General features: G+C 44.1%; 1 protein-coding gene across 12 annotated transcripts in view; it reads right to left on the bottom strand.

Annotated features, from left to right (window-relative positions):
- Window positions 1-2883: 2883 nt before the first annotated feature.
- The window catches only part of dag1 (dystroglycan 1), a 45084-nt gene continuing 34822 nt past the window's right edge, over window positions 2884-13145 (bottom strand). For all 12 annotated transcript variants that reach the window (XM_007890428.2, XM_007890427.2, XM_007890431.2 and 9 more), the window contains one exon: window positions 2884-6994. In XM_007890428.2, the coding sequence (XP_007888619.2) occupies window positions 4622-6994 (2373 nt within the window). In that variant the 3' untranslated portion in view covers window positions 2884-4621. The remainder of the gene's footprint in view (window positions 6995-13145) is intronic.

The raw sequence follows: 13145 nt of genomic DNA, 5'->3' as shown, positions 1-13145 counted from the left end.
TCCTCCCTCCCTCCAAATCCTCCTGATCCCAAACCCCAGGTCCAGTGCAAACCCTCGACTGGCCGGCACCTTGGGATGTCCTCCCGCCGTGAAAGACGCACAATAAGTGTAATTTGTTGTTGTGGTGGTGAGAGGAGTTCAGACTCTCCCTGTGGCTGCCTAAACTCCTAAGTGCCGACCATGATTTTCCAGTGACGTCTCCTCCTGAGGAGGATTCCCCGAGAGGAAAGGGAAGAGTAACCCAAGGTACTCTCCAGAAGTGAGTCGAGAGCCAACGTAACTTGGAGCAAGTCTTTCCGTCAATTATCAAAGTATGAACAATAACTCCTTCATCTGCGAGAAGTTACAGGTCCTACTAAACAGGTTAAAAAGCCTTCAACAGAAGTGATTAACTTTACGGCGCACATCGGCTCCCTTAGGCTAGAGTGTTCCTGAAACCTCCCTCCCTGGGTCGAGATCTAATCAGCAGTTTTAAAGATAAAAGGAAGATACAGGAAAGGAAGAACAAGCTGAGATAACGCCATTTAACTAATTCTTCACAGACGCACTCTTTTCCGTTTAGCTCCTGCTCAGAGCAATTATTTTCCATTGTGGGACTCTTGTTATTCTCCAACCATCACGAGCGACCATCATAAAAATAAATATTACATCTAAAGCTCCCCTCACAGGGGATGCGAGCGAATAAGCTAGCAATTCCTTTCCTAATGAGGCATGGCTTTAACTTGTAACGTGTTCCATCCCCAAAGCCTGTGGTACAAGTGAAAAAGGAGGTTACTTCTGCTTGGTGTAGTAGCGCGTACGGTTGTAAATGATACCAGTGATGTACTCTCGTAAGAGCCAACAGCTAAATGGAGCACGTGGCAAAATCAATACCAAATTAAGAAACACCTGTCTTGCACTCATCTTCATGTGTCATTAATCAAAGGAGAGGTTCAAATCACTGTCACTATTTTGCTGTTTCAATCGAAGCCAAGTCTCGGTCCGAGTTTGTGCTCGCATGACAGGTGCTGAGGACGTTTAAGGAAGGTGCGGAGGCAGCACTTTGTGTCCAAACTTCTCCACCACCTCTCTCTCTCCCTCTCCAAGCAACTGCACTATACTTATTACTTTCTGCTGAACATTAATTCGCCTCGACTGCAAAGCCTCACCATTTTGGGTCTCCGCTCAAGTGCTGTGGTGACTTCAGTCACAGGAAACAGTTGAATGTATGCCCCAGCGATTACAATTATTTCAAAGGTATGACTGCTTGCCTGCAAGCTAACTCACGCTGGATATATATATTGCTGCATAAACATTTTCCTGTTCCTTCAATGAAATTCAAATGAAATTCTAGAGCTGAGTAACAAGGTTCTACCCATATCAACTATCGAAATTGCAGCTCACTTCTGTGTAGCGACTTTCTAGCGCAGCGCTGGATTTCCTTTGGATGAGATGCTAAACTGAGTTTCCATCTGCCTCTTCGGTTGCATGTGAAAGATAGCACAGCCCTGTTCAAAGAGAAGGGCGTTTCTCCTGGTGTCCTGGCTAACAATCCCCCAGATTAAATTGGTCGCTGTTTGTGGGACATTGCTGTGCGCAAATTGGCTGCTGCCTTTCACCCACAAAGTACAGTCAAATACATTTTACAATATTTCCTGCGACATTACCCGTGTGAAGGCCGTTAAATAAATGCAAGTTGTTGTTGAAATGCTTTGAGACACCTCAACAACATAAGGTGTTATATATCAAATGCAAGGATTATTATTATTGGACTGTGAGAGACCTCTGTGATTTTAACTGTACAATTCGTCAGTACAGGGTGCTCAAGCAGATCATTCTCCAACAGCATTTAGCAGCCTCTACACTATTACAGCTGCGAGCGATCAGAGTTGGATCACCACGACCTCCACAACAACCGAGTGTCCTGAGGCTCGAATCAGCTCTGAACTGTCACACCGGGGTATGTCTCAAGACACCCACACGACAGTCGTTCAGTATCAACCGCGGTACATCTGAATAGCAAGTCGAAGAGCCATTCATGCATCTGGTGGACGTGTCTGAAGATTGAAGCTTTGGCCCTATGTCACTGCACACATCGGGTGAGGTGGACTGAGCCGACGCTGTTGATGTTTGCAACAGTGTTGAACCAGCCTCCATAGAATGAAAATAAATCATTTGCAATGCTACGCTAAAACAGCATGAGATAGCATGGCTGTTTTAGATCATAATCCAAAACGGGAGCGTGGACGACAACGAGGGGAAAAGAATGAAACCATCCATTCGACAACCAGGCATCAACTTAAGTTTCAGCGACTTATATTTTAGTGTAGAGCCATGTTATATTTTAAAAATGTAGAGCTGCTGGAGAAAATAATATTCCCAATCATCAACGTTGCTCACTCCACATCGAGTATGTGATTATTTAGGTGCAGGGTAAACCAGAGAATAAAACTATCAATGCTGCCCTATCAAGCAATCCAAGATCTTGCGCTTATACGTACAGGAAATCACCCTCTCTGCACGTAAGCGCCACAAGATTAGGTGCAGCACGATTAAAGAGTAAAACGTTCCACAGTGCCAATTCTGTGGTTCAACCTCAAAACAACGTACCCTTGTGCAAAGGTACAACAGTTCCGCCAACAATAGCTGCTCTGTGCAAGACAGGCTACTTAGCAATTAATCATTAATTTTGAAGTTTTGCCCTATGGATTTGCTGCCTCTAGGAAATGAGTTAAGAAAGCCACATAAGAAATATTACTGTGGATTCCGAGCCTGTAGAGAGAAGACTTTCATCCTGGGTTAAAACTGTAATCCCAGAGACAAAGGTCAGTGTGTTAATCCACTATGGTATTCATCTCTTTGACATTTTTTTTTCCACCACAAGAAAAACAAGAAATACAAGCCTTTGGTGAAAACACATTTTAATACAAGACTTCAACATACAGTGTCTAGTGGCATAAATAAAATGTTTACTAATAATTGCAAAAAGAAATGGCTAATAATGAATGCATTATTCGGTGTGATTTGCCCACCAGTCACCATGGTGTTGGGATGATTCTGTCTCTCCTGGCCACTGCAGATCCGAGCACACACAGCGAGGGTATGTGCACTATCTTCTATATGGCTTCGAGATCCTGCGACATGTAAAAAGGCCAGCCTGGACGGAGCCTGACCACCCAAGTCTGCACAGCATACAATTATTGCAATGGTTTTCCAAGTCAAGGTCCAATACCATGCTAGTTGTGGTTCAGTCCAGTAATAGCGCCAGGGGCATTTGTAGCATCCCCATCTCATCAGAACCTATTTGATATCCTGTAATAATCTTTAAAAAGGCAGTAAAACTTTTTAAAAAACAACTAAATTAAAATTTATAAGGTGACTTATGAGGAAAAAAAATCAAAAGTTGATTTCATTAACAATTTCTAAGAAGCCAAGCTTTTACAAATTGCAGTATGCTTTAATAAAAGGATTGAGGCTGTATCAAAAATTTAGTAAAAAAATTAGATTGAATTTTTATTTGAATTATTTCTGGCTGACTAGGATATAATCTATCGGAATATCCCCATAACGTCTGCAGCCAAGGATTTGAGATGAGAGTAGCTGGACCCAACAAATGAGCTACTTCATACTAAATGCACAGATTAGAAAGAGCAAGCACAGGCAATGAGTACAGCCGCAAGAGGCTAGAGAGAGAGAGAAAAAAATAACATGAGGCAATAGAGCACCATGCAATAAGAAGCACAAGGAGTCTGAAGAGAGCACAAAGCAAAGAGGGTGAGGTAAAGTAGGAGCGTGCAGAGAAACACAGCAAAGTGTAAGTAGAAAGAACGCAAGCACAATTTGAGAGGATTTTGAGCACCACATAGTCAGTCAGGAGAGTGGGTGATAGAAACGGATAAGACGGCTGGAGTACAAAGGGATCGAAAGCACTGAGGCAATAGGTACGGATGAATAAAGAACACAAGCAGAGAGAGAATGCAAAAAGATAAGGAGCAAGAGGAGATGGCGAGGTGCGAAATGAAACAATGGCAAAGCACATACCATACAAGAATGAACTAAAGCGGTTAGAGAAAGAGATATAATAAACCAAAGGTAGGAGAGGATGCCAAAGCTTAAACGCAATGAAAAAGAAAGCCTGTGCAGGGAGAGAGAGAGAGATAAAGAGAGAGAAAAAGAGAGCGCATCGTACTACTTCAAACAATTAACATGACCAAACTAGAAATACAAGTTTAGGTACAGTGGATTAAATGTAAAACAAATTTGAGTTCAGTACAGTTTCGGACATTGACATTAGGCTACTGTTTGTTATACTTCCGTTGCTAGACACGTGTGAATAGAAAACAGTACAGTTAGTGTTAAAGGCAAACCGTATCAAACATCCCCCAGTGCTGTCCGTAGTCTTTTTCGCATTTTAAAACAAATGTTCCGAAGCCTGTAATAATGTACAGAAGAGATTGAGGAAACAATGCTGACTGGTGGAAAGTGTCCCACTGAGCGGGAAGAAGCTGAACAGCGTTGGTGAAATTCCAGTGCTCTTTTGCTGGCTTCTTCACCAACAGACCCAGTTTTCAAAAAAAATGGCAGGCTTCCATTCCCTACAGACAACACTGGTGTGGAAAGTGGGTCCTTTCTCCTACAGGGATTAGGGTGGGACGTAGGGTGGTGGGGATCTGTATGGGGTCATGTTCTTTGGGCGGGAGCCTTTACCTTCCATTGGTGCTGTAAAAGGCGGAGGGGGCTGATAGGGCGGTGCGTTGGGGTCCTCTTCTCTCAAGGGGGTGTATTCTCCGATCAAGTCCTGTCCCAGAGGTATAGACTCGTGGCCAGATTGGCTGGGATACTCCGGAGGGGGGAGAGGTGGCTTTTCCTCCTGGAGGATCAGTGGGACACTCGATGAAGGCGGAGGCTTGGAGTCATCAAGTTCGTCTGCAAAAATGATGGGTACGCCCTTCTTGATGAAGGTGGCTTGGTCCTCGATGGTGAGTTTCCCTTTCCGTTTCTTGCGGTAGCAAATCATGGCGATGATGCCGGCAATAAGGAGAATGGCAGCCACTACCACCGCTGGGATGACGGTGTGCAGGTATACGTCATCGTTACTACTCCTGGACGGCTCTTCGTCTGCAGTAGGAGGCGGTGTGGAGGTGGGAGATGGTTTTCCTATTCGAACCACAGGCACGAACCGCATGTTTCTACAGCTTCCAGTCCCAATAACGGAAACGTTGATTGGGGAAAAATCTGGTTCCATTGCGAGTGCGAAGACCTCGTTAGGTTTACCGTGTTCATCCGCTATGCGTTTACTTAAAGCTCGAATCAGTTCCTTTGGGCAGGGATCAAGTGGGACGCTATTATTGGTCCATTCCACCACGATAGAACCCTTGTAAATGTCCTGTAAGGTCACAGTACTGGTGTTGCGATCTCCAAATGCATAGGCCAGTTTCTTCACCAGTTGTATTTTCTTGTTGACGTTGTTCACTACCGACTGATGATCTCCCTCGAATCTCACTGCAAATTTCACAGGGGACTTATTGCCGTGTGGCCGCTTGTGTACGTGAATTTCGAAGGCGTCCACTGCCGTAAGACCACCTTTGTCTGCCGCGTGCAAGAAATATTCGTGCATACCCACATGGTTGACGTCCGGCAAGCCATACATCAACTGACTTGTGCTGTTGAACTTCACCCACGAGTTCTCTTCCAGCAGCTGCTGTTCCTTCAGTTTCAGGGACAACCTTAACTTGTCAGTGGTCTTGTCCTCTTTATCGTAAAACGTATCGGACGGAATTTTAACCTCAAAATAGGTGCCTACCCACGAGTCGACGCGGTCAATATGGTTTTGAAGCTCTGGTGGATTGTTGTAGACAGATGGCCTTGTGGTGTAAACGCCAATGGTGGTACGTTTCGTAGGTGGCAAAGGTGTTGGCTTTTTGGGACGAGGTGTTTTGGTCTTTCTGGGCGCCTTCGTGCTTACAGTAATTGTTGGTGGAGTGGTAACATGTGGTTTCAAAGTAGTTACCTTAGGTTTCTTGGTTGTACTGGGAGGTGCCATTGCTGTGGGCTCGATGTAACCAGGTCTGGTCACAGTAGGTTGGATCTGACCAGGGATAGTTGTGCTTGTCCTTTCCACTACCCTCGTCGGCTGTACAGGGCCCAGTGTGGGAGTGTGAAGAACTGCATCCTTTGTTCTGACGGTGACAGTCGTCTTAATGGGTTTAATTGGCAATGGCTCTCTGATTGGTGGTACCACTCTCTCTGTGGTGGGAGCAATTGCTGGAGAGGTGGGTGCTGGCACTATACGACTGGGAGGTTCAATCACAGCAGTTGTTGGTGGTTGGACTGCAAAAACAGGTGTTGGAGTGGGATTTATCTGTCGTCGCACTCGTTTAGTCACGTGAGGTTTCTTGTTGGCAATATGCCAGCCCACGACTGGGTACCCAAGCTGAGCTGACATGGCCCCCTCTTTGGCAGGGACCTCTACACTGCTGATGTTGGGAACGCTGTTCTGGTCTAACGAACATCCAATTTTCCAAGACACCAAAGCCCCGTTCTCCACCACTCTCTTGGCATTCCCAGGCCCCGCCATGAAGGCAGACATGTCAAACAGCCTGTTATTGACCACTGGAACAAGCCTCATCTGTTGCAGTCCCACCTCAGAGAATTTGCGCATTCTGTCCAGTAGTTCCAAACGCTGCTTGGCTGTCATTTTGGTCAGGTCAGCGTCCAAGATCACAGTCAAGATGGTAAGCGGCTCTTCAGGTACACAGACCAAAGGTGTGACTTCATTGACATCCTGCAATGCCAAACGGAAAGAATTACTGTCCAAAGAGTCATCCGGGAGAACTTCAATGGAGAAGACGCCTGAAGCAACAGGCACAAGACTCCCATTGGCAGCCACTTCCAGGGAAGATAGCATGATATAATGAACTCCTTTGTCTGTGTCCAGGGGCAGGCCTTGCAGAGAGTGACTCACAGGATCCCAGTGCAGCCATGAGGGTAGAGTTTCTTTCCCAGCCTCTGTAATCTGGAAAACAAGACACAGAAATGTTATTGTTGGGACAGATTGTGTCAAAAGCATTTTCATGGTTTAAGATAAAACCATTGGAAATATGCAGGTCATTTAGCATCAAAGAGACAGAAAAAAAAGTGACATTTACCATTTAGGGATGCGATTATATTCTATGCATTTTATAGGTTCTGATGGAAGGATCGTGCCCAAATTGTCCCGGCCCCCCCAAATGCTGTTTGAGCTCCGGCGCATTTCCGGATTCATTTTATTTCACATTTGTAGCTTTCCTATTTATCTCCATTTTCATATTTAATCTAGTCAAACAGTGAAAGAGCTTTATTGTGCCATTATTTTCCGAAACTACAAATTAATGCGACCTAGAGCCCTGACTTTTTGTCCCCCGCAACAGACTGTGTCATTTAGTAATGCATACTTTTCTATGCATCACAAAATAGCATTGACATATTTGCAGAACAAGTAACAGATGTTATTAGATGCACTTAATTCCATTCAGCAGCTTTAACAAACGATACGGCACATATTCTAATTGTTACTTCATAGCACATTTTGTCGAGAGCATTCTTCCCACAATATATTACACCATATGGCAACAGACTGAACAAGCCTGAAATTCAGGTTCCACAGCGAAGTTTGGCAAATGAGATTAGTACATTTGGATAAAACACCTTGAATGATGTCACCTTTGAAAATTCACTAGAAATTTATGGCACAGAAGGCGGCCATTCGGCCCATTGTGTAATAAATATACCTTTGTGGAGTCTCGTGGGATTGAACAGATTTCTGAGGAGACATACTTGGCAAAGCCAGATAGCCCTCGCTGTAATTCAAAGCACTGCTAATCAGTCTGTCTGATTTCCTCAATATTTTTGAAACTAGGCAAGGACGGCACTCTGCATGCAAAGTCGTAAAAAGCAGGGTTCCTCATATCGAGGAATTTAACTATACGGTTATTTTATGAATGCATTTAAATTAATGTATATTATATCCTGCTCAAAAAGAATGGTCTTGCAAACAGCAAAAACTAGCAGCGCCCAGTTAACAGGCTTGTACTCAATAATTCATTACCCTGAACCCAGCCACAGGATCTGGGAGTGTTCTTGTTCTCTTGTGCAAGTCAGGAGAGCGGCACCCTGACCACTCGCAGCGAAGGCCGCACAGAATTCTATTGACGACAACTCAGCTAACCTCTGCCACCCCCCCACTGCAGTAAATCCCATCATCCCATTCTTCGGATAAGATGTTAAACTGAGGTCCCATCTGTCTGTTCAGGTGAATGTTAAATGGCACTATTTGAAAAGAGAAGGGAGTTTTTTCCAGTGTGTCCTGGCCAACAAACCCCCAAATAAAACGGATCGCCCACTCCAACTGGCTGCCGCGTTTCGACCACAAACACAGTCAATCTACTTTACAGTACATCCTGTGAAGCGCTTTGAGACATCTCAACGACATGATAAGGCACTATATCAAATGCAAGGATTATGAATAATAAATCACTCATTTAAACTTACTGCACCAAAACGCCTCACTGCCTGCAGGCCCCCCCCCCCCCTCCATCAGACACAAGCACTACAAGTATGGTTGTTAAGTAAAATAACAAACGTTCCTTTAAAATGTATTGTAAGCAGAACTGAGCCACCTCAACTGCTCAAAGAGGCACAACTAACTCCATTGCACTATTTTGGAGAGAACCTTCACACAATTGTGGCCTCAGTAATGTGAGTTTACAAATGACTGAGGGGTTCTAATGCTAGAAGATGGCATACACAGCTAATAAACCATTCAACTTACTCAGAGCTCTTGTTAGCAGTTATCAGCAAATCCACTCACATCAGCACTTCTGGTCCATTCCCCCACTTTCATACCACCTTTGTAGACCAGCCTTTCTGCAACAGTACTGTTAGCTTAACAGTGATATTTCAGAAATAAGAATTGAAAAGATTTAAACTGTCTCATTATGATCTTAGGTTCAAAGGTAAACACAAGATGACTGTCACAACCTCACTTGCCAAGACTTGCATGTGAAATGTAAAATAATGAAAGGGTCAGGTATCAGTCATCAGAAAGCAGTTAGCAGTTAAGACTGAAGCTGGTAAATGGTTTTAGTAATTACTTAAGACATAAACGCAGTTTTATATATATGGGAAATGACAGAGCAGGGCTGCTGTGTGTAAAGAAAAGTGATGGACTGCCTCAAGACTAAGATGTGATACAGCAGACTGGGGCATAACGACAAATTGCATTTATATAGCACCTTTCCCATCAGGAGGACATCCCTAGGCACTTGAAGGTGAAGGGTGTACAGCCGAATTGTGGGTGGAGTCAAGAGGGACGGAGGGCAAGAGTGGTGGAGGTAGGAGGATGACCGAAGGCATAGTCAAAGAGGACGGTCTTGAGATGGGAGGTTGGGGGTGAAGGCTCAACTCCCGAGGGTGGAGCAGGTAGGGCAGAGGACATGGAGCCAAGCAATGGGAGCAGACAAGTTGGTAATATTTTAGTAGGTCACAGAAGTAGGGAGGATTAAGTCATTGTAGGGGTTTAAAAGTGAGGATGAGAAGCCAGTGAAGCCAGGCAAGGATGGGGGCGATTGGCTCACAAGGCTCAGTGCAGTTCTGTGGAGGAAAAAAATTGGGAAGTCCGGTGAGCAGGGTATTAGCGTAGTCAAGTCTGGATGTAATGAAAGCATGGATGAGGGTCTCTGCAGTCTGAGGGGAGAATTAGTAGTGGAGATTGGCAATGTTGTGGAGGTGGGGGAAAGCAACATGGGTCATGGTATGGATGGATGTAGGGCTTAAAAGATAGTCGTGGGTCGAATAAGACACCAAGGTTCTGTACTGGCTTGGTGAGGTGGAGAGTGCACATAATAATAATAATCCTTGCATTTGATATAGCGCTTTTCATGTCGGGAGGACGTACCAAAGCACTTCACAGAACACACTGTAAAGTGAATTGACTGTATATTTGTGGGCGAACGCGGCAGCCAATTGCGCACAGCAATGTCCTACAAACAGTCGTAGATTGATAATGACCAATTTTATTATTGTTTTTGGTTTTGGAGGGATTATTATTAGGCTCTGTGTGGAGTAAGGAAACTTGCCCAAGGTTTCGCCCTCTGCCGGGAAATGAACTCAGGTCTCTCGCTTGCAAAGCGAGTGCTCTAACCACTGAGCTACAGGACTTTATTGCATACGCCAAAGGAGTGGTTCTGTCTGCTGGTGCAGAGTGCTATGGCAAATGAACACGTTGCTCGATGCTGAGAGCTGTGCACACTCGCAGTCTCTTGCCATGTTTATAACGTAATGCACATTTGATTCAAATGGAAACAGCTGTGCAGTGCACCGAGACTGCCAGGGCTGTAGGCTTGCTCCTTTGGTACATAAACTGTTTGTGCGCATTCTTTCCAAGTGCACAATTCTTTCCAAAGTGGGACGTGTGCAGCATGCAGGTCCAATCGGGCCAATAAGAAGAAAACCACATGCAACTTGCCAGGGTTTGCAACCACAAAACAATGGCAGCCGGTAGCTGGCACCATTTAGCAATGCTGCCTTTCGAGGTGAAGAGACTCACTGAGAAGGATGATCTAGTCTCTTGCAGGCAGAGATTTTGCCTCAAGTACTCTGCAGTATCTCACAGCCTCAGGAACCTCAAATACCACCACCAATGATCCAAAGCCCAAGCTGAGGATTAGATGAGTATCTGGTGATTACAGGAAGAGTACTGGTCTAAAGCATCTCCATACAACTGGCAGAGAAAAGTAGAACACATTCATTCCACTTGTGCCATTGACGAACGTGTGTGACTAAAATAGTAAAAAAAACATTGTGTGAACAGGTGAACAGCCTGAAGTGTTGCAGTGATGTGCTTTTCCACTTCACAAGAGCCTTATATCCTGTGCACTCACATACATGACTCAATCATGTTTGTGTGAGCTACTAAAGCTAGCAACCTTGTTTATTCTGGATGTCCCGTTTACCATAAGCAACACAATGTGCAAGTGTCACTTACAGCACCACTGCAGCACTTTCATTTGAAAATCCTTGCGTTTGCTAGATCCCTTCCACTCTGTCATTGAACACTGCAATGTGATTATTATTAATAAATCTTTGTAAACGATTAACAAAAAGGAAACTAGTCTATTGATTAGATCTGTTCTCACTGCAATGAAGACTTGCGTCCGCCAAAGGACAGTAGTACATTTATTTGAATTAATAGTCTGATGAATACTGGTTTCTTTGTGCATTGGTTCAGTGATATGTTGCAATGTACAATTCTCATCTATTTTTTCCTCCTCCTCCACTCCTCCTCTGCACTCTGCCCTTTATAGTGTTTCCATGCATTCATTGCTGACTGCCCCAATGACCAGAACCTGATGCTTCTTATTGCATCTTCAAAGACCCTTAAATAGTAACCAATTCCAGGAGCTGATGCCTTACATGGAGGTTTGCTGGGAAGACGAGGTTCAAATTACCAGGACACTCATTTGTTATAGCATCATCTTTCTGTCTGTAGCCCTAACTATCATTTCCAAGCGAGACTGCTGTTTGCATGTACTTCTTCCACTCCTGTGTACTGTATTTTTGAAATGTTGTCTCTTCTATATTAAGCAGCGGGAAGCTTATCAGACAGTGCTCCCAATAGCTAAGTGGTTTTAGCTGGTTGAACTGCAGCAGTACCCCAATGCAGTACCACACTGAGATCCTCAAGCCTTGGTTCTAGCCAATCTGCACCAAATTCTCCCTGGAATTAGGTAAACTGGGTGAACCATCCCGGGAGAGACTACACATTGCCATTCCAGGCTCACGGAAATGTCAATGTGTAGTAGCATACAAATGCGGAACACTCAGTCTGGTTTTGGATACTCAAGCGTGGTGATCGATTTCTGCATGTGTTAGGGACCTGGCTGATCAAAACAAGATATTTCCTCCTCCAATGCTGTAGCAAAACTTCAGCAGCAATGTCAGTTTCTTTGAGAACTCAGCAGTCTACAGGACTCAACACACTGACTTGAACATATTCAAACCTAATGCCTGGACAAGGAATGAAGAGGGTGTTTGTTGGATAAATTTGTTTTCAGCTGCTGTGTAATAATTAAGAAATAATTGAGGTAATAATTTCTTGAAAAAAACGACCGTTTGTGGGACACTGCTATGCTCAATTGGCTACCGCATTTCACCCACAAAATACAGACACTACACTTTACAGTAAATGCTGTAAAGCGCTTCGAGACATCTTGAAAATGTGATATCAAATGCAAAGATTATTATTTTCTGTTTTCATTTCAGAATTCCAGTATTTTTAACAGCACAATCCTTTCATGACATAAACTGGCCTGAAAGTGGGAGGAAAGAATATAGCGGAGCATGGTTTTGCATTCCATCAACACTCCCTTCTTCGCACTACATCTTTATCTGATTTTTTTTTCTTGATGCTTAAGAAAAAATGGGAAACTATTCGAGCTATTTGAGAACAAATGTAGATGTTAAAATCCATTAGTGCACAGCTGCAGTAAAAAGGCTCTTTGTGCAGTAGAACAAAACCAGTTTGCCCCTTCACTTTACAACTTCCCAAAGTTTTTAAATGGGGCCCCAAATTGCTTGCTGCACAAAAAAATTAACTTCCCTTGCTCAATACCACATTTTAAGTAGATGCTGAATGGAATTATGCTTGGTTTAGCGAGTAATCTGGTCTGGATTGGGGCACAAAACCGTACAAGTCTCAGCTTGTTCAGTCAGTAGGTAGGGATGCACAACTCATTCCCAAACATCTGCTGCATTCCTCAATTTCATACCTAAACTTCATTGCCGAGCTTTCAAACAGCATTTCTGCGTAACCCTAGCTGGTCCAGGGATTTCCTACATTTCCATGGAAGTGTCATCTCATGACTGATGTGCTTGGACTATACACTCTTGAGCCGAGTTAAGTCTGCTGGGGCAGTCATAGTGATTTCACAAACTACTGCGAGTGAGAAATTATTTACTCACTATTTACATGGGGATGGGGGGCGGGGAGGGGTGTGGTGGTGGGAGAAAGATAAAACATGAAATTTCAACCAGCTATACAACTAGAATCAATGTGAACACTGCTTGGGCTCTCCCATAAACACAAGTAGTGTTTTATAAACTTTCTCTGAGATTTCACTCTTGAAGCT

Source organism: Callorhinchus milii, unplaced genomic scaffold, assembly GCF_018977255.1.
Source record: "Callorhinchus milii isolate IMCB2004 unplaced genomic scaffold, IMCB_Cmil_1.0 Scaffold12, whole genome shotgun sequence".
Classification (NCBI taxonomy): domain Eukaryota; kingdom Metazoa; phylum Chordata; class Chondrichthyes; order Chimaeriformes; family Callorhinchidae; genus Callorhinchus; species Callorhinchus milii.
This window is presented reverse-complemented; position numbering and strand designations above follow the sequence as displayed.